The sequence below is a fragment of the Lithobates pipiens genome, unplaced genomic scaffold (genome assembly GCF_037356315.1).
Source record: "Lithobates pipiens isolate NorthernLeopardFrog02 unplaced genomic scaffold, aLitPip1_a1.2 Scaffold_16, whole genome shotgun sequence".
Taxonomy (NCBI): Eukaryota; Metazoa; Chordata; class Amphibia; order Anura; family Ranidae; genus Lithobates; species Lithobates pipiens.
In genome coordinates, this window is record NW_027507748.1 from 93,089,890 (window position 1) to 93,115,278 (window position 25,389).

At 40.0% G+C, this 25,389-nt stretch overlaps 1 protein-coding gene across 2 annotated transcripts in view; it reads left to right on the top strand.

The window, feature by feature from the left end:
* The window catches only part of CADM2 (cell adhesion molecule 2), a 381,397-nt gene that overhangs the window by 65,382 nt on the left and 290,626 nt on the right, over positions 1-25,389 (top strand). For both annotated transcript variants that reach the window (XM_077480109.1, XM_077480110.1), the window contains exon 2: positions 13,546-13,698. In XM_077480109.1, the coding sequence (XP_077336235.1) occupies positions 13,659-13,698 (40 nt within the window). In that variant the 5' untranslated portion in view covers positions 13,546-13,658. The remainder of the gene's footprint in view (positions 1-13,545; positions 13,699-25,389) is intronic.

Below are 25,389 nucleotides of genomic sequence, written 5' to 3' on the forward strand. Positions count from 1 at the left end.
GTCTGGGAGCGGGCATAGGGGCACCAAGGCCCACAAAGAGGTGGGCCCACAAACTGTTAGGAACAGAGATAATGAAATCTATAATTTACTTTTAAAGAAGGACAGCTGCACCAGTTATGGTGTTGTTGGGTCAATTTGGTGAATCTGTGTCATAGAAAGTAAACATAGGGCCCTGTCATACAGCCGAGGCATTTAGGGAACCAAACATATTATAGCAGACACCTCCCAAAATATGACCCACATATAGGTAGTCAAATAAGATACCCGCCAGGGTATGCTGGTGCTCGAAGCTGCCACAAACAACTGCCAGTTGGACCGCCATATCAATTATTACATTTCTGAAACATAGTATTTACATTGAATAGACAAGCCCTCCATCTAAGAGTGCTTAGGCCAGGTGATAGGTAACTGAGGTGCTGATGGCTGCATAGTAGGATAGAGAAAGTGGTGTTCCTGCCTTTCTTATAATATATTGTTCCAGTGTTTCTGCAGGCTATAGCAGTCCTGGAAAGTGGTTTTTTCTTATGAACAGAAATGAGCAGGCAGCTTGTTTTGCCAATTTGCTCATCAGAAATTCTGGTTTTGGATGCAGTAAATAATCTTCTGACTGAAAAGATAACTTTATGGATAGTCTAGCATGATGCAACAGTGGAAAGTATCTGATGAGGTCTTAAAGCACTCATGGACCTTCTATATAATCTGAGTCAGGAAAAAATGTTTTAGTATCTATGAACAGCATATGAGATGGGGCGACACTAGAAAGGGGAAACCTTCGTGAAAAGTGCGGCATGCCTTTGTATTCAGCCCCCTTGAGTCAATACTTTGTAGAACCACCTTTCACTGCAATTAGAGCTGCAAGTCTTTTTGAGAATGTCTCTACCAGCTATGCAAATCAAAAGAGTGACATTTGTGCCCACTCTTTTGGATGGAGAGCATCTGTGAACAGCAATTTTCATGTCTTGTCACAGATTCTCAATTGGATTTAGGTCTGGACTTTGACTGGGCCATGCTAACACATGAATATGCTTTGATCTAAACCATTCCATTGTAGCTCTGGCTGAAAGTTTTGGGTTGTTGTCCTCCTTGAAGGTAAACTTCCACCCCAGTCTCAAGACTTTTGCAGACTCTAATGTGTTTTCTTCTAAGATTGCCCTGTATTTGGCTCCATCCATCTTCCCATCACCTCTGACCAGCTTCCCTGTCCCTGCTGAAGAAAAGCATCCCCACAACATTATTCTACCACCAGCATGTTTTACAGTGAGGATGGTGTGTTCAGGGTGATGTGCGGTGTTAGTTTTCCGCTACACATAGCGTTTTACTTTTAGGCCAGAAAGTTTGATTTTGATCTGATCTGACCAGAGCACTTTCTTCCACATGTTTATGTCCCCCACATGGCTTCTTGCGAACTGTATATGGGACTTCTCATGGCTTTTTTTCAACAATGGCTTTCTTTTTGCCACACTTCCATAAAGGCCAGTTTTGTGGAGTGCACAACTTAGTTGCCCTGTGGACAGATTCTCCCACCTGAGCTGTGGATCTCTGCAGCTCCTCCAGAGTTACCATTGGCCTCTTGGCTGCTTCTCTGATTAATGCTCTCCTTGCCCGGCCTGTCAGTTTAGGTAGACGGCTATGTCTTGGTAGGTTGACAGTTGTGCCATACTCTTTCCATTTTCGAAAGATGGATTGAACAGTAATCTGTAAGATGTTCAAAGCTTGGGATATTTTTTCATAACCTAACCCTGCTTTAAACTTCTCGATGACGTTATCTCTGACCTGTCTGGTGTGTTCCTTGGCCTTCATGATGCTGTTTGTTCACTAAGGTTCTCTAACAAACCTCTGGAGGGCTTCACAGAATAGCTGTATTTATACTGAGCTTAAATTACACACAGGTGAACTCTATTTACTAATTAGGTGACTTCTGAAGGCAATTGGTTCCACTAGATTTTTATGTAGGGGTATCAGAGTAAAGGGGGCTGAATACAAATGCATGCTACTTGTCACATATTTATTTGTAAAAAATATTGATAAGCATTTATCATTTTCCTTCCACTTCACAATTATGTGCCACTTTGTGTTGGTCTATCACATATAATCCCAACAAATTACATTTACATTTTTGGTTGTAACATGACATAATGTGGGAAATGTCAAGGGTTATGACTACTTTTTCAAGGCACTGTACTGAAAGAAAATATTTAATATGACTTTATGCTTGCTTGTTGTATCGTATTTTGATTGTATTTTATATACAGATTTGTAAATAATTCCAGATGTTTTTATCATCTGTAATTCAGGGAATATAATCATTTTAAGCTAAATTCAGATCACTAGCTTCCAACAACACAGTTTCTTCATAGGTATAAATTGGTGCAGGTCTACTTTGCTTGCATGTCAATAATTTTGGAACGCAAGGTAATGTGTATCTAAAAAAGTTAGGCCCCTTTCACACATGCGGACATTATGTCCGTATTTCATCCATCCATTTGCGGATGAAATACGGACATACATGCATTCCTATGGGATAGCGGGTGTCTGCGGATGAACATCCGCAGACACCCAATATCGTCCGCCTCCGCAATTGTCCGATTCTGCAGACGGAAGAAAATCCTATTTTTCTATCCGTCTGCAGAGCGGATCGGATGAACACGGACAGACAGTCCGTGCTCATCCGATCCCCATAGATGAGAGTGGAGAGCTGACAGGGTGGTCCCTGCACAGTGTGCAGGGACCGCCCTGTCCGCCCCCGGCTCAGTGGGGATCATGGAGTGATCCCCGCTGAGCAAGCGGATCATCACAGGGCGGATCATTACTGATCCGTCCCGTGTGAAAGGGGCCTTAAAGTGATAGCCTGATGGTTTATCTAGATTGTGGTTTAAGCTTTAGTTTTTGAACAGGAAATTGGATTTAAATATACAAGTTAAGTGTAATTCCCTGTACACACTGTCAGACTTTCCGATGGAAAATGTGTGATCAGATCGTGCTGTCTGAAAATCTGATCATGTGTGGGCTCCATCTGACTTTTTCCGTCGGAATTTCTGACACACAAAGTTTGAGAGCTGGATCTAAAATTTTCCGACAACAAAATCCGATCCGTGTACACAATTCCGATGGACAAAATGCCATGCATGTTCAGAATAAATTACGAGATGAAAGCTATTGGCTACTGGCCTCTTTATAGTCCCATTGTACATGGTTTATGTCACCTCATTCTGAACAATCAGATTTTCCAACAATTTTGTGCAACCGTGTGTATGCAAGACGTATTTTGTCGTTGGATTTTGTCATTGGAATGTCCGACCGTGTGTACAGGGCATTAGAGTTAGGGTGAAGGTTAGGAATAGAGATAGGGCTAATTGTTAGGATTGCATTGTTATGAATACTTTAACTGTTACATTTCAGAGGCAACGCATGCTTTTGATGCTTCATCACTGCAATGACTTGCCAGAACTGCACCGTCAAACACTCCTGTGATCATCACATTCAAGGAACTGGCCCTTTTGATAGTATTTATCTAATGCAAAAATAGTTAAAAACACTATAGTTTCTCTTGGAGAAAGAAGGTGGCTCCAAATTCTAGAAAATATATGTTTCTAAACAAATCCTAAAAACAGAATCTGCTCATGCAATTGATGTAGGCTTTAAAATGAAAAATACAATGCTATGATAAATATGCATTTGTATTTAGTGATGAGATCTTCTCCACACCTTACAAATAGTTTAACAAATAACAGGAAGGTTGAGTCTCAGGTGTTCTGTAATAATTATTATGATTGGCTGCAATAGATCTTTTTATGTGGCATTTCCGCTTCATAAAGCAGACCTGCATGTTGTGGAAATTCAGTAGTCAGAGAGTAATCATGAGAATAACTTTTTCCTTTCATCACCTCCAGTTATAATACACTGCCGCTATTGGTATATAATGTTTTTTTACAGAGGAAAACAAATGTTTTCTAAAACTATTTTGTAATATTTAATATGAATGTAAATTTCCAAAAAAAGGTGTCCACCCCCCCCCCCCTACTGTAAGCAGCATTGGAGGGCAAATAGATATAATACAAGGCCAAGGATAAATCCAAGGAAACATTCCAAGCATACTTGGAATACTAGCATACTTACCTACCAGCTCACGGACAACCGAATCAACCTGTCTAAAATGTATGGGTTAAAAATTGGGGATTAGTCTGCATGCATTTGCAAATACATATATAAGCTACAGGCCCCACCTGTAGCTTATGCATATATTTGCAAATGTGTACAGACTAAACCCCTGTTTAAGGGGTATACTGTTAAACAGCTTGATTCTGTTGTTCGCATGCTGAAAGTAAATTTCCAAGACTTTTCAGTTTCTACATGTTTGCATCTGCATGTTTTCATGAGTTTATTCCATAGGGAGACTATAAAATTGTCTTTATAGGATGTAGTCTGCTAGCTTATAAACTGAGCAACTGCTAAGAATAAAGCTGGGTGGGTTAAATCATTAAATTTCCCCATGTGCACTAAACAGCGTGGTTGAAATCTGCAATACTGGCTATGGTGTCCTGACAGCTAGCACCGGCGGCTGTCAGAATATATAAATGGTGCCAGCATCTGATTGGATGAAGGCATTGTTTGGCCAAGAATTTTAACAAAAGTCAAATAAAGACATGGATGAACGAATTTGGGGTGGAGCAACTTGACTGGCCTGAGCTAGAGTGGAGATTGCAAGCCAGGCCTTCTCATCCAATATCAGTGCCTGACCTCACAAATGTGCTTCTGGAAGAATGGTCAAATATTCCCATAGAAACCCTCCTAAACCTTGTGAGAGTTGAAGAAGAGTTGAAGGGCCAACTCAATATTGAACCCTACGGACTAAGACTGGGATTCCATTAAAGGGCATACACGTGTAAAGGCCAGTGTCCCATTACCTTTGGTAAAATAGTTTATATACAGTATATATATATATATATATATATATATATATATATATATATATATATCTATATATATATATATATATCTATATATATATATATATATATATATATATATATATATATATATATATTTTTTTTTACAATTGTAGAGCAGTCGTACAAACACTCCAAACTACCTGGGTGTTAAACATATATGAAGTAATAGTAATTCAATAGATTATAATCAGCACTCATGGGACTTCCATAGGAGATTAATGGTGATGTAACGGATTAGCATTATGCTAATACTATTATCTTATGGATGGAACTCCTGTAAGTGCCTACTATAGTCTATTATATATATATATATATATATATATATATATATATATATATATATATATATATATATATTACACTTAATTACACTTAATTACACTTATATTACACTTAATGACTTAATGAGACAGAGTTTTATATGGCTTGTTATGCAGATCAACAAGTGTATTTGAGGTTTATGGATTTATAAACTATTGCTACGTTATGGTTTTACAAAAACACATGAAAGTAACCTCCTGTGTTTATGTAACTTAACCTCAAATCAAATGTTGTCCACATTAAAGTGAACTGTGTGTCCAGGAGATATACAGACTGCTAGACCATGTTATTATTACATTATTCAACAGATCATAGTAGTTATCTGCCGATAGTGACAGATACCATACTGTTAAAATCCATTAAAGAAAAAGGTAAGCTTTATTATGGACAAGAGTCCGGGTGTCATGCTGAGTTGCATTTCCATTTGGTTTGGAGAGCTGCTGTTCCTTATTGCTCAAAATACAAACTTAAAAAAATTACACCTCCAGACACAGTGTCAAAAGAAAATTGTGCGTCTTAGGTTATTACATTTGATAGCTTCCTTTTTTTTTTCTCTATTGCAATATTGGAAATGCTTGTGGGCTGAAGAACAATGTTATTATTTTCATTTTTAAGGCTAATTGAAGGATACAATTTTTTTTTCCATAAATAAAGGATACAATATTATTTAGCTGCAGGTGCAGTATGCAAAAAAACAAACTGGTCAGAGTTGCCTCTGAGATTGCTCTGTTACTGTCATAAACCCTTTTTCACATGCATAATTTCTTAATAATAAAATAATTTTTAAAATGTAATAATTTCTCATTTACAAATTAGATTAACAAAAAAATGTGCGACCGGGGTCTTATGGAAAAAAAAGAACAAAACCTATGTTGTGTGTATGCATGTGTGTTACAGCTAGTATACAACATTTTTTACAGAATAGTATTCTTTTTTTTTTAAATACAGAGAAGCAAATGATCAGATATTTTAGCATTTATTAGAAGAAATATATTAAAGAAAAATTAAAGCTAAAGCTTTTTTGGCTATACTTCTCCTATAGATCACAGGAGTGCAATTCGTTCTGCACTCCTATAACTCGATTTCAGTCTGCTAAAGCCTGCTGTTGGCTGGCATCACAGAACTGGTCCAGGCTCTGAAAAGATCCTGACCATAGGGTCAGCATCCACCTAAAACTCTGGACCAGCACCTGGCTTAGCCTCTCAGCAATATGCCGAGAGCCTGAGCCAGTCCATCCTGCCCCCTCCACAGCTCAGCACTCCAGTATGCGCTGAAGAGGAGAGCAAAGAGCCGCTGACTGACAGTCTTTGCTCAGACAGGAGGGGGAGAACTGAGTGATCAGCAGTGTCAGTTCTCACTACAGAGCTAAATCAACGTGGGGTTCAACTAGGGGACAGTTGCAGCATTGTATCCATGCTGCATCCACCTAGCTGAGTATATATATATATATATATATTTAAAAGCCATACTTCTCTTTTAAAAAATGTTTCCACTAAAGTCACATTGTGTTATCTATATGTGGTTGTAGTAGGTCTTGAATTAAGAAAATGTGTCTCTTTCTCTTGAGTCTGCTTTGCTTGCTCTAGGTAATGATTATTGCAATTATTGAAGGGCTAATGAACCCCAAATTGATTTAGTGAATTTGACAGCAGAATATTAGGGCATACACTTGTTATCAAATCGGCAGCTGGGGTATGCAACTCGACAATGATCTGTAACACAGAGTTATATCAATAATAGAATTACACCAACAGAATATTTTGCAACGGCATGTCAGAGAGCTGAACTCATTCCCAATGTAATGCTGGGGTGTTATCAAGAGGAAGATATCTCAAAAATATTGATGCACCAAGTCTTGTATACAGCAAGGGCCAGAATAACTTCTAAAAAAGGCTATTGCCTATAAAAAGGTTATATTTTTTAATAGACCCTGTCTCCAAAAGACAATGGAGATAAAAGCACAAAAAAATCAAGTATTTGAAATGCTTACATGCAGTTTATACCTTTCAACACATTATGTTTTATTCACGGGCAACATGCCTTTGAACTTGCTAGAAAATTTAACTAGCCCCTCTCTCTTTGCATATCATAGCCTTCTCCTCTTATAGAAGGGTCTAATTATTCTTGATGCTGACCCAGCTCATTTTCCCCTCCCCTTACTCACCTCCTACATAGCTATTTTTAGCTGCCAGGGTGGAGTGCAAGAGACTACTGTAGAGTAAAATTTGAGTCAGGCTGCTGCCATAACATCCAAGTTGGCAGCATCTAGCACCAGCTTTTGACATGAAACAACATACTTTTAAATGTGCATATAATAAGAGACTGGAGCGCCTCTTTAAGAACAACCATAGTTATGAAGAAATCCAGAAATATTTCAAGTTTTTGCAATTTTTTTCACAACTGTGTCTGTATGTCAAAGTGCAGTGAGCCTTAATGCTGAATGACTGCTGTCAGAAAAAATAAATAAAAAATCCAAGTCTAAAAGCAAAGGTCTGACTTCCATTATGGTAAGAAGAGCAGTAAAGTATAAATCACAGGGATGTACTATTAATCTAAAAGCACAAGGAACACAGATATAGTTATCCTCTGGATCAAAATGTAAAATTGTAATTAGAGTATTGTGCAGAGCAAATAATAAATAAATAGTTATATATATGTGTATATATAATTTTAATGGAATCTCTTTAATTGAATAAGCATAGACATCAAAATTAATAAACTTTATTGCCCCACTGACCTGATTTAGAGGATTGAAATGTGACGAAGGTGGAGTTAAGCTTTAATCTTTGTGGATAGTCATTTTCTATTCATACATCAAAGTTGTCAATATAGGATTCTTTTTTTCTATGCCTTTTTAATAATAGAAGCTGACATATTGAGATTATATTCCTTATTATAATTTATAAATTATACCTTTATGTTGTCATATAATATAAAGAAAAATGAAAGGTCAAACAGCTGGGTCTTGCATTCATCTTCCTAGCTCTGCAGCTATTAAAGAAAACTGAGAAAATGATTGTCAGGAAAGTAAAAAAAAAATATTAATAAAATATAGATTAAAAAGAGGGGAGGAAAAAAACATTATTAGTCAAATAATATTTTTAATAATGGCATATTATATATGGTACATAGAGTACATAGCCATGTGTATATTAATTAAATGAAAAAGTTATGTTTTAGCTTTTGAAACTTATTTTTTTTTGGCTAAGAATTACTGGGCTTAGAGGGAACATATCAAAAATCTAGTCAGAAAGCAGTATGCTTTGGAAAAATCATGTGTTGTTCCCCTCCGAAACCACATTCTGTGAGACCAGACTAAAGTAATTTTTCTGAGGGTCATTTACATGGGAATGCAGATTGCACTTCCTCCCTTTGTTTATAGTCTAACTTAAATTTACCAAATAATTAACACAGACACCATTGAGTGACAAAATTATGGGCTCGGCACATTTATTGTTTTTGAAATAAAATGTTTGATGAATTACCACTTCATATAAATATATTATTTATTAATAAATTTCCTTGAAATCGGTTATCAAAAACTTTGATTACATAATAATTATTGTATAAGGGTTTTATCTTTTTTGTAATTTTATTTTTATTTTTGGCGCAGCTAGTTTTCTTTTTTCTGAGCTTTCTTGGTGTGTGTGTCCCACTTCTGGCTGAAGCCTGGTGATTTTTGTTTTGTTTTATTATTTTTTTTCTGTCTAGCGCGGTTTATTTTTTTCAATGGTGCATTAGATACTGTGCATTCACAGAGTGAGGAGGAGGTGAAAGTTTAATGTACAAGTCCCCTACAGTGGGAGGTTAGAGATGAGGGGTTTAAGGTGCCAATGTGTGGGATAAGGGAGGAGAAATGGTTAATATAGTGTACATTTACTGCAGAGACAAGGTGGAGCTTAGATTTAGGGACAGGAGTGTGGTAAAAGAGTTTAAAATTATCTCACAATTGAAGACATACCGCTAACATCTGCTGCTGCCTGTAATCATCTACTAATGAATGAATGGCAATTTTTTTCATTAGTTCCTGTTTTCACACATTCCTCCATTGTAAGTGAAATGGGAGGGTTTTCCAAAGTAAACACTAATCTATTTACATTTCTGATCCCTTACAGCAATCACAAGGCACATAGTCGCTTGGATTGGCTCTGTACACTGTGTCTGTGAATGAAATTGTCAGATAATTGCCCAGTTCACAGCCATTAATAAGTGCACTTGCCACCCAAGAGCAATTTATGTTGTGGCATTTATTAATGGCACTACAAAAATAAGTGTCCACCACTGTTTTTGAACCTACAGCAGTATGTAGGTGAGTGCTTAAAGCCTTTTTCTGCCCTGTGTACCTTTATAATTTTTGCCTGTTGCCATAGTAGTCCTAAAAGATTATCCTTTGGATAAGCCAGTTGTGACAAGCTAAACAGACATTTTTGACTTGAGGACATTCCCTTTAACACCCTCCCACCAAAATCCCTCTCAGTCCAATTTATTCAAGTGTAATTGCCTGGAACTTGGTTTGGCATTCAGAATTGAAGAAAGACTTCAACCATACTTTAACACTCATAGTTTTGGGGCTTAAATGTACCTAGAGGTGCCTGCTTTTAGAGAAATGTGGTTTTGGGACATTAGGAAAATGTTGAACTTGCATATCAATCATCTAAACATAACTACTTTGGAAGTTTGGGCTCAATATTGCCCTTCTAAAATACCCCAATCTTAAAAATGACATAGAATTAAAACATATTGCTTTTTCTATTGCATTATTGCTATAAAATTACAGCAAAAAGGAAAAAAAAAGGAAACTAAGCTGATTTTCACAACATCCTGGTAAGTGGGACTCCAGATATGCAATCGGCCACTTGCCATTTTTTTTTGGGTGAGGAGTTAAAGCACCAGGCCACTGTATGTATCATATAATCATTTACTACTTTGTGCTTGAACCAAATAACGTGCACAGGCTGAATGCGATGTTCAGTGGTCTTAATGTATTTTAATTAATTCAATCATTCATTCATTTGTCCTTTCCAGATACACATTTTTTTGTCTAAGAGGCCTATAAATTTTCTTACTCTCAATGAGATCTGTGAATGCAGCAAATTAGAACAAGTGAACTGTACACTAATTATGTTTATTACTGGTCTACTTTATGTTGTAGATTTGATTTCAGACTTAGATTCAAGTATGTTATTCCTATTAATGCCAATGAATTTCTGCTAAGCATGAATGGCTTTGGTGCTTAAGGGATGTTGTAGGTAATTCCCTGGTGTTCTATGCATTGATGATTGAGGTCTTTTTCTTAATAAGATGTTGGATAGTAAACGTTTCGAGAAATTACCTTTTTACATGCATTGCAGATAAGCCGTTAACCCATAACTCCCAATCACTTAATCCACATTAGGGCAGGTGATACAATTACTTCAGCGGTTGGAATTATGTCCAGTCATCTCTTGTCAATAGTAATCAACAAAAATTGTGGGATGAAAGTGTTGCCAGTAACCCATTTCCTCTGTTCAGCATATATATTCGGGCTACAGTCTCAACACTCATTTTCAGTTCAAATAGTGTTACAGTATATTGGTGAACTACTAAAAAAACACATACAATAGTTTGAAAATAAAGCCAATGTTAGCATTATCACCTTGATCATTTGTCGGTCATTATTTGCAATAATTCTTAGTTCATTGTATCTTAACTGATAATATCAGTTAGGTTGATTGCTTTTTAATTAGCCACAAATGTCAATGTTCTTGGCACAATTAGGTATTTATGCAGAAAATAAAGAAAATCAATACAAAAAAAACCCTATAATGGCTGTGTAAGTGGTCAGACTCTTTGCCCAGTTTGTTGGATAAGGATTAGGATATGTTCACAGACCAAATTGAAGAAAATTTGAAGCAGAAGAGTTAACAACTTTAGACTTTAATATGAAATTCCTCCCTTTTTATATTGTATCATTTGAGTTTCATGTATGCTTCCTATCTATGTATATGTTTTATTTAGATTGATTGACACCTTATGGTATATATTATATATTTTAAGGCTGCTTTCACACTGGGGCATCGGTGCAGCACTTTACCGTAGTCTTTGCAGAGTTTTTCAGCTGCTAGCAGGTGCTTTTAACTCCTGCTAGAGGCCGAATAAAGAGTTAAAATGACCCGTAAAGTGCCACTGTAGTGGCGCTTTCTTGGTGGTTCGGTGGTGCAGCCCATTCCCTTCTCCTTCACTGCTCCAAAGATGCTGCTTGGAGGACTTTTTTTAACGTACTGCCAGCGCATCGCCTCAATGTGAAAGCAGATGGGCTTTCACACTGAGACTGCAGGGGAGCCATTTTTCAGGTGCTTTACAGGCGCTAGTTTTAGCCTAAAAGCACCTGAAAAACACTTCGATGGGAAAGGGGTCCAAGAGAAAAATAAGATGGTGGTCCCTGTATGCTTCCTTTAATTTTTTAAAGCCATTAATGGGAATATAATTAATTTTTTTAGCAGAGCTTATTTGTGCATTCTTCTTTAACGCATATGTATATATATATTTTTTTAAATTAAGATTCGAACAGACTAGGGAAGGGTTATAGCCTCTACCAAATGTTTGTTCTTGTTTATGCCAGGGCTGTTTAGATTCAGCCACAATTCTAAATTTTACAGTTGTCACCAGAAGGGGCTTCCGATGAAAACATACAGTATGTTCCTGTGACATCTGTCTAAAAGGGGACTTCCCCTCATTTTGGAAAACAAATCCACTCAATTCCTGTTGCATCTTCAGGACAGGAAATGAAGGGAAATGTTCTTAACAAGACACAGACATAAAAAAAAAAACAAATCTGTAAATGGCCAAGGGTTTAATCCTCACCTACTCTGGTTCTTGTTTATAATATAAACCTTGCATACTCTATACCAAGTGAAGTGACTAGCCTCAGATGATATACAGAGATTAATCACTTCAATATTGGGCACTTCCCCCCTTCCTGCCCAGACCGATTTCCAGATTTCAGTGCTGTTGCACTTTGAAAGATATATATATATATATATATATATATATATATATATATATATATATATATATATATATATATATATGTATATGTGTGTATATATATATATATATATATATACCTATCAGCAGCACTGATGAGGAGGCATTGGCAGGCTTTACTGCTGGACACTGATTAGCATCTACAATGGGCACTGATTGGCATCTCTAAAGTTCATACCTGGTGGTCTTGGGTGGCATCCCTGTTGGCCCTGGATGGGCATCCTTGGGGGGCTGCACTTATAATCAATCAGAGCAGACCCCCCTGTAAGGAGAGCAGCTGATCGGCTCTCTTCTACTCGTGTCTGTCAGACACGATAGAGGAAAAGCCCATATATGGCTTTTCCTGTTTACACCATGATCAGCTGTGATTGCACATGGCTGATCATGTGGTAAAGAGCCTCCATCAGAGGCTCTTTACCCATATCAGAGATGCGGTGTGTCAAACTGACACACCACATCGGCGATCGCCCGTGCTGCGTGCCCCCGCGGGGGCATGATCGCAGGTTTTCCTGATCGCGTCATTTGCCGTCCAGTCAGGATAACAGAACCATAGTGCACACATCATATTCCTATATGATGGGCAGGAAGTGGTTAAACAAATGCTCCTACATAAGTTGTACCTGTTTACCTGCAGACAGCTGTCTTGTATAGCCTCTTAAAGCACAGAGGTGAAAGTATTCAAAGCAGCAGAAAGCCGGGAGGACAGGAATCTGGTGTCACATACACTGCAGAGCCAGAGAGCTGAGTTTAATCTGATAGCTGATTGAAGAGAAGGAGGGTACTCCTTACAGGTTTACGAAAACATAGAGCTGAGTCATCTGGTGTGGGGGGGAGGGCTGTCTCTGGTAAGGCTGAGGTGTCGGCTTAATCTACTAGGAGTAAATCATGCAGATAGTGGAAAGATTCAGACTTTGCTTTTCTTTGGGTTCAGGTTATAGTGGGATGTACTTTGTTCATTTTTCATGTCTGAGGGTTACAGCCACATTCATTTGCCAGATAGGAACACAATGTTAACATCTTCAGCTTAAAATAGATTCATAAAAGTGTGTTCTCTTGTCTGTTGCTAAGCCCAATGCATAATATTGGGTATGATCGGACATTTCTACTGACTGGATTTTGGATATCAATGTTATGCTATAAAACCAGGGCTGAGCGAGAATGTACATTTTAATGGACTGCACTAGTTCACAAATATGACTATTTAATATCATTAACAAAAATAAGACTAATATTGTCATATTTTCTTCAGCTCTAAGGGACAACAGAATTGAACTCATCCGAGCTTCCTGGCATGAATTGAGTATCAGCGTTAGTGACGTCTCTTTGTCAGATGAAGGCCTATATACGTGTTCCTTATTTACGATGCCTGTCAAAACATCCAAAGCTTACTTAACAGTTCTGGGTGAGTACATTTCTTGCTATAAATCAGTCCACTAACCAATGCATACATTGTATACATTTTATAATTGTGTTTTGATATTACATACATTCAATCACATGTTCAAATGTTCACAATGTATCATGTTCTATTTGAAAATGTTTGGATATCTGTATTTGAAGAGTAACTACACTATTGTTGAGAAGAAACAATCTTTTCTGGATGATCAATTAACATTGCAATGGATTTTAACAAAGATTGTTACATTTCTCTTACCTGTTTGTTTGTTTTCAGGCATACAGCTGATCTAAAATGCAGCCCATTGTTTACAACATGTCTGTACACACAGGCATGTAAACAAGCACTGTGTTTTGATCAGTTAAAAAAAATCACAGATCCCATTCAATATTTTGTATCCATATGTGCAAATACATCCACATACACGCAAATATGTGCATACAAACAAATGCAAATACACTCAAAAACACCTAAAATAAATGCCAGCAAATACATCCAAAAATGCTGATGTTCAAACATCAGTACCATGTGCAACAGACCTTACTGTATCCTGTGTATATTGAATCTGAATGGGTAGAGCTGGCTTGCTATAATTGTTGCACTCCCAGTGTTCTGATGAGAAGAGCTGGAGTGCGGTAATTACTAATTAACCATTATCTCACCAAACACTGAATTTATGTTGAAGAGGATGCCTAAAACCTGACCTATATCTTAGTGCAGACTTCTGGGAAAATCAGAACATCTGAACAGGCAAAAGAATTTGGATGAACAAACACCATTAAAGTATATGGGACATAGAGAATATGAAAAATCAAAAGAGCTAATTTTAACCACTTAAGGACCGAGCCTCTTTTTTAGATTTGTTGTTTACAAGTTAAAAACTGTTTTGTTTTTTTTGCTAGAAAATGACTTGGAACCCCCAAACATTATACTTTTTTTTCTAACACCCTAGAGAATAAAATGGAGGTTGTTGCAATACTTTCTGTCACACTGTATTTGCGCAGCGGTCTTACAAGCACACTTTTTTTGAAAAAATACACGTTTTTAAATGAAAAAATAAGACAACAGTAAAGTTAGTCCATTTTTTTAATATTGTGAAATATAATGTTACGCTAGTACGCGAGTAAACTGATAATGGCGTGGAATGGTGGCAAACTTTTACACTTTAAAATCTCCATAGGCGATATTTAAAAAATTCTACAGGTTGCATGTTTTACGTTACAGGTCTAGGGCTAGAATTATTACTCTCGCACTACCAATCGTGGAAATACCTCACATGTGTGGTTTGAACACCATTTTCATATTCGTGCGCTACTCACGTATGCGTTCACTTCTGCATGCGAGCTCGGCACTTTACACTGTTTTTAAAAAAATGGTGTCACTTTTCTTCCCATTACAACCCCTTGCAATAGAAAAAAAACAGGACCTGTTAAATATGAGATCTGGGGTCAAAAGGACCTCAGATCTCATATTTACACAAAAATGCAACAAAAAAAAGGTCATTAAAAAAAAAGAAGAAAAAAATGTCCCTTTAAGAGCTATGGGCGGAAGTGACGCTTTGACGTCGCTTCCGCCCTGCAGTGTCATGGAGATGGGTGGCCATCTTCCCCTCACTTGTCTCCATGCACAGCCATGGGAAGGATCCGATTGCCTCTGTTGCTGACGGCTCCGGTAAGCGGCAGAGGGCATCAGATCGCTGCGGGAGGGGGCCCTCTCCCTCCACCTATAAGAATGATCTTGTGGCAAATCCGCTGCAGAGACCACTTTTATTTTGTACCGGCCGAACACAGGTTTACTGGGGTTATGGCAGCTAGCTGCTGCCATAACAATGATATCCTTCCTCAGCGTAATGACCTACATCAGCATGTGGTGGTCCGGAAGTGGTAAAGGCTTATCTGTAGGGATGAGCCAAACTTCCCCTTTCGGTTCGCACAGGAACAAAAAATGTACTCAAACACACGAAGACCATTAAAGTCTATGGGACACATAGTTACATAGTTAGTAAGGTTGAATAAAGACACCAGTCCAACCTGAGTGAGTGTCTACAATTGCCCCTATCCCTGTACATTGTACACTCACATTGGTCCCTACTCTCAAGGAGCCCACAATCCAAGGTCCCCATTCATATACTAGGGCCAATTTTGGACAGAATCTAATTAACCTACCTGCATGTCTTTGGAGTGTGGGAGGAAACTGGAGTACCCGGAGGAAACCCACGCAGGCACAGGGAGAACATGCAAACTCCTGGCAGGTAGTGTCGTGGTTGGGATTCGAACCAGCGACCCTTCTTACTGCTAGGTGAGAGTGCTAACCACTACACCACTGTGCCGCCCCGAACATGAACCGGCAACACGGCATGCCAACACGAACATGAATAATCAAAAGTGCTCATTTTAAAGGCTTATATGCATGGTATTGTCATAAAAAGTGTTTGATAACCTGGGTCCTGCCCCAGGGGACATTTATCAATGCAAAAAAAGTTTTAAAAACAAACGTTTTTTCGGGAGCAGTAATTTTAATAATGCTTAAAGTGAAACAATAAAAGTGTAATATTCCTTTAAATTTAGTACCGGAGGGTGTCTATAGTATGCCCTAAAAGGGGCACACGTTTCCTGTGTTTAGAACAGTCTGACAGCAAAATTACATTTCTAAAGGAAAAAAACGCCATTTAAAACTACTCATGGCTATAATGAATTGTCGGTACCCAATACACATAAAAGTTCATTGATAAAAACGGCATGGGGATTTCCCTACAGGGGAACCCCGAACCAAAATTAAAAAAAAAAGCGCTCAACATTGGGAGGGTGCTTTGAGGTAGCCCCTCAAAGTACCTTGTCCCCATGTTGATGGGGAGAAGGGCCTCATCCCCACAACCCTTGCCCGGTGGTTGTGGGGGTCTGGGGGTGGAGGACTTATCAGAATCTGGAAGTCCCTTTTAACAAGGGGACCCCCAGATCCCGCCCCCCCCCCCCCCCGTGTGAATTGGTAATGGGGTATAAATGTACCCCTACCATTTCACAAAAAAGTGACAAAAAGGTTAAACAAGACGAGAGACGGTTTTTGACAAGTCCTTTATTAATTTCTTGTTCTTTCATCGTCTTTCTTCTGGTCTTCCTTCGGTGTTCTTGCTCCTCCATCTTCTTCTTCATCTTCTTCTTCCTCCGCTCTTCTCGTCCCGCATCTTGCTCCGGCTTATTCTCTCCGCCGTCCACACGATCCGCCTCTGTGGGAGTCTTCAATTGAATCAACGCATCACACGGCTGAAGACACCTACAAAGGCGTATCGCGAGGATGGCGCAGAGAAGTAGAAAGAGCAAGATGCGGGAACTGAAGAGCGGAGGAAGAAGAAGAAGATGGAGTAGAAGAAGATGGAGGAACAAGAACACCGAAGGAAGACCAGACGTATTTTTTACTTCCTGCTATAAAACATATCCAATAAAAAAAAAATATCACATTTCTTCAGAATTATAGGTCAATGTGTATTCTGCCACTTATTTTTGGTAAAAAAAGCTCAATAAACATATTTTGTTTGGTTTGCTCAAAAGTGTCTATAAATTATGGGATATTTTTACTATTTTTTTTTTTTTACTAGTAATGGTGGCGATCAGTGACTTATAGCGGGACTGCCATATTGCGGCACACATTCTGACACTAATGTCACATACACACGATCGAATTGTCCGGCGGAATTGGTCCGGCAAACAATCTGCCGGACTTTATAACGAACAGACTTGGTCACACACGAACAGTCCGAAAGTCCGGCGATTTCTAACGCTATGACGTACAGCACGTACGACGGGACTAGAAAAAGGAAGTTCAATAGCCAGTAGCCAATAGCTTCCTTCTCGTACTTGCTTCAGAGCATGCTTCATTCTTAGTCCGCCGGACTAGCACACTGACGAACGGATTGTCCGCTGAAAGCCAAGTCCGGCGGACAAATTTTCAGTCAAAACTACTTTCTAAGTCCGCCGGACTTTACGATGAAAAAGTCCGCTGGAGCCCACACACTATGGAATTGTCCGGTGTACAATTCGATCGTGTGTATGCAGCATAACTGAAATGTTTGACACTTATTGAAAACCAGAGACACTAATACAGGGATCAATGCTAAATACATGCACTGTTATTGTACTAATGACACTGGCTGGTAAGGGGTTAAACATCAGAAGAGATCAAAGGGTTAACTTTTTTCCTGACCAGTGCTTTACTATACTGTGTGAGGTGCTTTTACTACCCTGTTTCCCCTAAAATAAGACCTAGCGTGATTGTCGGTGTTGGCTGCAATATAAGCCCAACCACCCAAATAAGCCCTACTCTGTTTCCTCAAAAATAAGCCCTACCCTGAAAAGAAGACCTACAAGGACTTTAACTAGGGCTTATTTGGGGGGTAGGGCTTTTATTGCAGCTATCACCGACAATCACACTAGGTCTTATTTTAGGGGAAACATGGTAGGAGAAGAGATGGAGTTTATTCAGGGGCACTAACTCCATCACTTCCCCCTTGTCAGAACGGTGATCTACTTTGTTTACATAGGCAGATCGCAGTTTTGTCTCTCTCCCTGATGATCGGGGGTGCTGGCGAAAATTGAGTACCCTAAACCCGCCGTTCGGCTCCTGCTGTGTATTACACAGCGGAAGCAAGCCGTCACCTGCACACATGCACGCCCCCCTAGTGTCAGATTATGCATATATACAGTGCCTACAAGTAGTATTCAACCCCCTGCAGATTTAGCAGGTTTGATAAGATGCAAATAAGTTAGAGCCTTCAAACTTTAAACAAGAGCAGGATTTATTAACAGATGCATAAATCTTACAAACCAAAAAGTTATGTTGCTCAGTTAAATTTTAATAAATTTTAAACATAAAAGTGTGAGTCAATTATTATTCAACCCCTAGGTTTAATATTTTGTGGAATAACCCTTGTTTGCAATTACAGCTAATAATCGTCTTTTATAAGACCTGATCAGGCCGGCACAGGTCTCTGGAGTTATCTTGGCCCACTCCTCCATGCAGATCTTCTCCAAGTTATCTAGGTTCTTTGGGTGTCTCATGTGGACTTTAATCTTGAGCTCCTTCCACAAGTTTTCAATTGGGTTAAGGTCAGGAGACTGACTAGGCCACTGCAACACCTTGATTTTTTCCCTCTTGAACCAGGCCTTGGTTTTCTTGGCTGTGTGCTTTGGGTCGTTGTCTTGTTGGAAGATGAAATGACGACCCATCTTAAGGTCCTTGATGGAGGAGCGGAGGTTCTTGGCCAAAATCTCCAGGTAGGCCATGCTATCCATCTTCCCATGGATGCGGACCAGATGGCCAGGCCCCTTGGCTGAGAAGCAGCCCCACAGCATGATGCTGCCACCACCATGCTTGACTGTAGGGATGGTATTCTTTGGGTCGTATGCAGTGCCATCCAGTCTCCAAACGTCACGTGTGTGGTTGGCACCAAAGATCTCGATCTTGGTCTCATCAGACCAGAGAACCTTGAACCAGTCTGTCTCAGAGTCCTCCAAGTGATCATGAGCAAACTGTAGACGAGCCTTGACATGACGCTTTGAAAGTAAAGGTACCTTACGGGCTCGTCTGGAACGGAGACCATTGCGGTGGAGTACGTTACTTATGGTATTGACTGAAACCAATGTCCCCACTGCCATGAGATCTTCCCGGAGCTCCTTCCTTGTTGTCCTTGGGTTAGCCTTGACTCTTCGGACAAGCCTGGCCTCGGCACGGGAGGAAACTTTCAATGGCTGTCCAGCCCGTGGAAGGCTAACAGTAGTTCCATAAGCCTTCTACTTCCGGATGATGCTCCCAACAGTGGAGACAGGTAGGCCCAACTCCTTGGAAAGGGTTTTGTACCCCTTGCCAGCCTTGTGACCCTCCACGATCTTGTCTCTGATGGCCTTGGAATGCTCCTTTGTCTTTCCCATGTTGACCATGTATGAGTGCTGTTCACAAGTTTGGGGAGGGTCTTAACCACTTGCCGACCGCCGCACGCCGATGTACGTCGGCAGAATGGCACGGGCAGGCATAAGCACGTACATGTACGTGATTTGCCTCCCGCGGGTCGGGGGCCCGATCGGGCCCCCGCCCGGTGCCTGCGGCGGTCGGTTTTCGTTCGGGAGCGATCCCGGACGAGGGGACGGCCATTCATTCATGGCCACCCCCTCGCGATCGCTCCCGACGAATGGAAATCCCCGGTGACATCACTTCCTCTCCTGTAATGTAAACACAGGAGAGGAAGTGATGTATTCTCTCCTCCGTGTCGGTATTTTTCGTTCCGACACGGAGGAGAGCGGATCAGTGAGTTGCACCAACACATCCCACACACAGTAGAACATGCCAGGCACACTCACACCCCCCCTTTACCCCCCGATCACCCCCCCAATTACCCCTGCCCCCCCAGTCACAGTGACACCAATGTAATTTTTTTTTTTTTTTTTTTTTTTTTTGCATTGGTGTCATTTGTGACTGTAATAACTGTTAGGGCAGTTAGGGTTAGCCCCCTTTAGTTCTAATGTACCCCCCTAACCCCCCCAATAAAGGTTTAACCCCGTGATCACCCCCCGTCGCCAGTGTCACTAAGGCTGGGTTCACATTGCAGCGGTTTATGAGAACGAATGTGATTCGCACCGCACTGCAGTGCAAATCACATCCGATCTCTGTGCGATTCGAGTTCAGCCATTCGCCGCACCCGCCGCACCCGCCACACCCGCCGCACCCGCCGCAAATTCGCACGGGACCCTTTTTTTGGCCCGCAGCAGAATCGGATCGCATGGGTGTTCACACCATGCGATCCGAGTTTGCAGATCGCACTGCGATATGCGAACTGATCTGGGGGTGTCAGTAACATTTCACTGACACTCCCAGCAGTTCGCATAGGGCAGTGTGAACTGCCGCCGGGAGGCATGCGATGCGGGAACCCGCCGCGGATTCGCGGCGTTTCCGCATCGCTCCAGTGTGAACCCAGCCTAATAAGCGATCATTTTTCTGATCGCCGTATTAGTGTCACAGGTGACGCTAGTTAGGCAGGTAGGTATTTAGGTTCGCCGCAGCTTTTTATAGCGCTAGGGACCCCCATATACTACCGCATAAAGCCCCCTGATTGCCCCCTAGTTAACCCTTTCACCAGTGATCACCATATAACTGTTACAGGTGACGCTGGTTGGTTAGTTATTTTTTTATAGTTTCAGGGCACCCGCCATTTATTACCTAATAAAGGTTTAACCCCCTGATCACCCGGCAGGTGTCATTTGTGACTAATAACTGTTAGGGCAGTTAGGGTTAGCCCCCTTTAGTTCTAAGGTACCCCCCTAACCCCCCCAATAAAGGTTTAACCCCGTGATCACCCCCCGTCGCCAGTGTCACTAAGGCTGGGTTCACATTGCAGCGGTTTATGAGAACGGATGTGATTCGCACCGCACTGCAGTGCAAATCACATCCGATCTCTGTGCGATTCGAGTTCAGCTATACAGATAGTATGGCTGAATTCGTGTCGCACCCGCCGCACCCGCCGCAAACTCGCACGGGACCCTTTTTTTGGTCCGCAGCAGAATCGGATCGCATGGGTGTTCACACCATGCGATCCAAGTTTGCAGATCGCACTGCGATATGCGAACTGATCTGGGGGTGTCATTAACATTTCACTGACACTCCCAGCAGTTCGCATAGGGCAGTGTGAACTGCCGCCGGGAGGCATGCGATGCGGGAACCCGCCGCGCATTCGTGGCGTTCCCGCATCGCTCCAGTGTGAACCCAGCCTAATAAGCGATCGTTTTTCTGATCGCTGTATTAGTGTCACAGGTGACGCTAGTTAGGCAGGTAGGTATTTAGGTTCGCCGCAGCTTTTTATAGCGCCAGGGACCCCCATATACTACCGCATAAAGCCCCCTGATTGCCCCCTAGTTAACCCTTTCACCAGTGATCACCATATAACTGTTACAGGTGACGCTGGTTGGTTAGTTATTTTTTTATAGTTTCAGGGCACCCGCCATTTATTACCTAGTCTCACTAGTGTACCCCTAAATTTAGGGGTGTCTACTTTCTAAAATGGGGTCATTTGGGGGGGGGGGTTTGTGCCATCTTGGCATTTTATGGCCTTCAAAACTGTAACGCCCTTAGAAAGCCTGAAGGCGGTGCTTGGTTTTTGGGGCCCCGTACGCGGCTAGGCTCCCAAAAAGTCCCACATATGTGGTATCCCCGTACTCAGGAGAAGCAGCAGAATTTATTTTGGGGTGTCATTTCACATATGCCCATGGCATGCGTGAGCAATATATCATTTAGTGACAACTTTGTGAAAAAAAAAAAAGTTTGTAATTTTCCCGCAACTTGTGGCAAAATATAAAATATTCCATGGACTCAACATGCCTCTCAGCAAATAGCTTGGGGTGTCTACTTTCTAAAATGGGGTCATTTGTGGGGGTTTTGTGCCATCTTGGCATTTTATGGCCTTCAAAACTGTAATAGGTAGTGAGAAGTGAACTCAAAAAATTACGCCCTTAGAAAGCCTGAAGGCGGTGCTTGGTTTTCGGGGCCCCGTACGCGGCTAGGCTCCCAAAAAGTCCCACATATGTGGTATCCCCGTACTCAGGAGAAGCAGCAGAATTTATTTTGGGGTGTCATTTCACATATGCCCATGGCATGCATGAGCAATATATCATTTAGTGACAACTTTGTGAAAAAAAAAAAAAAAAAAAAAAAGTTTGTAATTTTCCCGCAACTTGTGGCAAAATATAAAATATTCCATGGACTCAACATGCCTCTCAGCAAATAGCTTGGGGTGTCTACTTTCTAAAATGGGGTCATTTGTGGGGGTTTTGTGCCATCTTGGCATTTTATGGCCTTCAAAACTGTAATAGGTAGTGAGGCGTGAAATCAAAAATTTACGCCCTTAGAAAGCCTGAAGGCGGTGCTTGGTTTTCGGGGCCCTGTACGCGGCTAGGCTCCCAAAAAGTCCCACATATGTGGTATCCCCGTACTCAGGAGAAGCAGCAGAATTTATTTTGGGGTGTCATTTCACATACGCCCATAGCATGTGTGAGCAATATATCATTTAGTGACAACTTTGTGTAAAAAAAAAAAAAAAATTTTTTTTTTGTCATTATTCAATCGCTTGAGGCAAAAAAATAAAATATTCAATGGGCTCAACATGCCTCTTATCAATTTCCTTAGGGGGTCTACTTTCCAAAATGGGGTCATTTGGGGGGGTTTTGTACTGCCCTGTCATTTTAGCACCTCAAGAAATGAGATAGGCAGTCGTAAACTAAAAGCTGCGTAAATTCCAGAAAACGTACCTTAGTTTGTAGATGTGACAACTTTTGCGCAAACCAATAAATATACAATTATTGACTTTTTTTTTACCAAAGACATGTGGCTGAATACATTTTGGCCTAAATGTATGACTAAAATTGAGTTTATTGGATTTTTCTAATAACAAAAAGTAGAAAATATCATTTTTTTCAAAATTTGCGGTCTTTTTACGTTTATATCGCAAAAAATAAAAATCGCAGAGGCAATCAAATACCATCAAAAGAAAGCTCTATTTGTGGGAAGAAAAGGACGCAAATTTTGTTTGGGTACAACATTGCATGACCGCGCAATTACCAGTTAAAGCAGCGCAGTGCCAAAGTGTAAAAAGACCTCTGGTCATTTACCAGCAAAATGGTCCGGTCTGAAAGTGGTTAAATAGTCAGAAAAGGCTGGAAAAACAGATAATTAATCCAAACATGTGAAGCTCATTGTTCTTTGTGCCTGAACTACTTCTTAATACTTTAGGGGAACCAAACAGAATTCTGTTGAATTGAGGGGTTGAATAATAATTGACCCTCTGAATAAACTTTTCACTATTTAAAAAAAAATTAAACAAAGAAATAACATTCTTTTTTGCTGCAGTGCATTTCACACTTCCAGGCTGATCTACAGTCCAAATGTCACAATGCCAAGTTAATTCCGAATGTGTAAACCTGCTAAATCTGCAGGGGGTTGACTACTTGTAGGCACTGTACATAATTGCATGCATAGGTGTCACCCTGTAGCACTAAAACTGCTATAGGGCGGACCTTACACGGTTAATAAAACAATTAACAAAGTGTATGTTTTACACAACAACAACAATGATAAGGTTTGTCTCAAAACATTAGTTGAAAAAAATCTGGTCTGTCCTGTTTTTTGTTTTGTTTTATACTTTCCCCTAAAACTATTTAAAAATATAAGGTATTATATAAATTAAATGTATATAAAGTGCATGCTATTAATATATTCTTTAAGTTGTTTTCTCCTAATACTGTACTTTTTTTAGTATCTCTCAATTTTTTCCTAACTGTCCCAAGGGACTTACTTTTGGCTACATCCTAACTTAAACCTTTCAACTATATATTTTCAAGGACATGGTGGCCATAAAGCTCTAAAATTAAGGAAAGTTTTATAGCTGCTTGCTTTTTTCTTGGCTTAGTGTTTTTCTTGGTTCCTGTCATTTCTTCCGTCCACTATTAGTTTTTGTTGTTTTATTGGGAGCACTTTGCCATTTATACTTTATTCCCTAAATGATCTCTCCTCTTTTTTTTCCTCTGAGGGTTTCAGTGACACTAAAAATGAAAGATTTATTGAGAAAGCCACGAAATAACACTTAAACTCAACACTCTATGAGATTCATTGAATGTCAGCAGCTGAATCAGATGAAATTGCCATAGTTTATTGCAAACACGCCTATGTTCCTAACCTGTTATATAATTTTAAAGATTGATTTTTTTTTTGTCCCTGAACTTCAGTTATTTTAGAATACCAGCCTCTTTCACTTAATAGGACTAATGCTGGATGCCAGTCATATTAAAGTTAATCCAGCTAGTGAATTGGTTTTGTGCATAGCATGTGAAAGCTGTTTTTTCTTTAAGCCCCACTGAGACTATTTTACAAAAAAAATCTTTACAAGTTTGCCATTAAGGACAAAAACTACCCATTCTAAGCACAGTATTTCAGGATAATAACTTCCTGAGCTTAAAGCTTTTCCATGGAGACCCATCTTTGGATCCAAAGTATAAATGTCTAGCTAAATCCTCCATATGAACTGATGGTGTGGCATATTAGAATATACTGCAAAGGGGAAAAGGTTTTCATATACAATCGGCTTGGGATTTAAATTTGTGATTATTAAAGTGATTTTGTGAGAGATTTTATATTTCTTTGCCAGCCACATTGTCAGTATGTTGCTTACCATTGTGTATATGGCTTATTAGATTTGAATGTTTCATCATTTTGGTTTTTTTATTAGTTTTTTTTTAAATGCATAACAGTAAATCAGTTAAACAGCTAAATAGCTTTAACAGAATAGTGAAGCAGATTTGTTGGACCTGATTTACTAAATTGTAATGTGATTGAGTACAAAGTAAACATAAATATCCAATGTGCAGGTCAGTTTAAAGCCTTGTTTTTTTTTTGTTTTTTTTCTTTAAAATAACATTATTACATTATTAAAATATGTTACACTTATCTGCAATGTGATTTTGCACAGAGCAGCCCAATCCTTCCCTTCTTGCATCCCCTTCCAGCGCTCTATGCAAGCCGCTTGCTATGGGGGCACTCATGCTTGCTCGCTCCTGAGCCCCGCTCTGTGTGTCCATAAGAACCGTCACTGCTTCCTCTTAACTGGCTGTGATTGATAGCAGCAGATGCCAATGGCTCCCACTGCTGTGTCTGAACCAATGAGGAGTG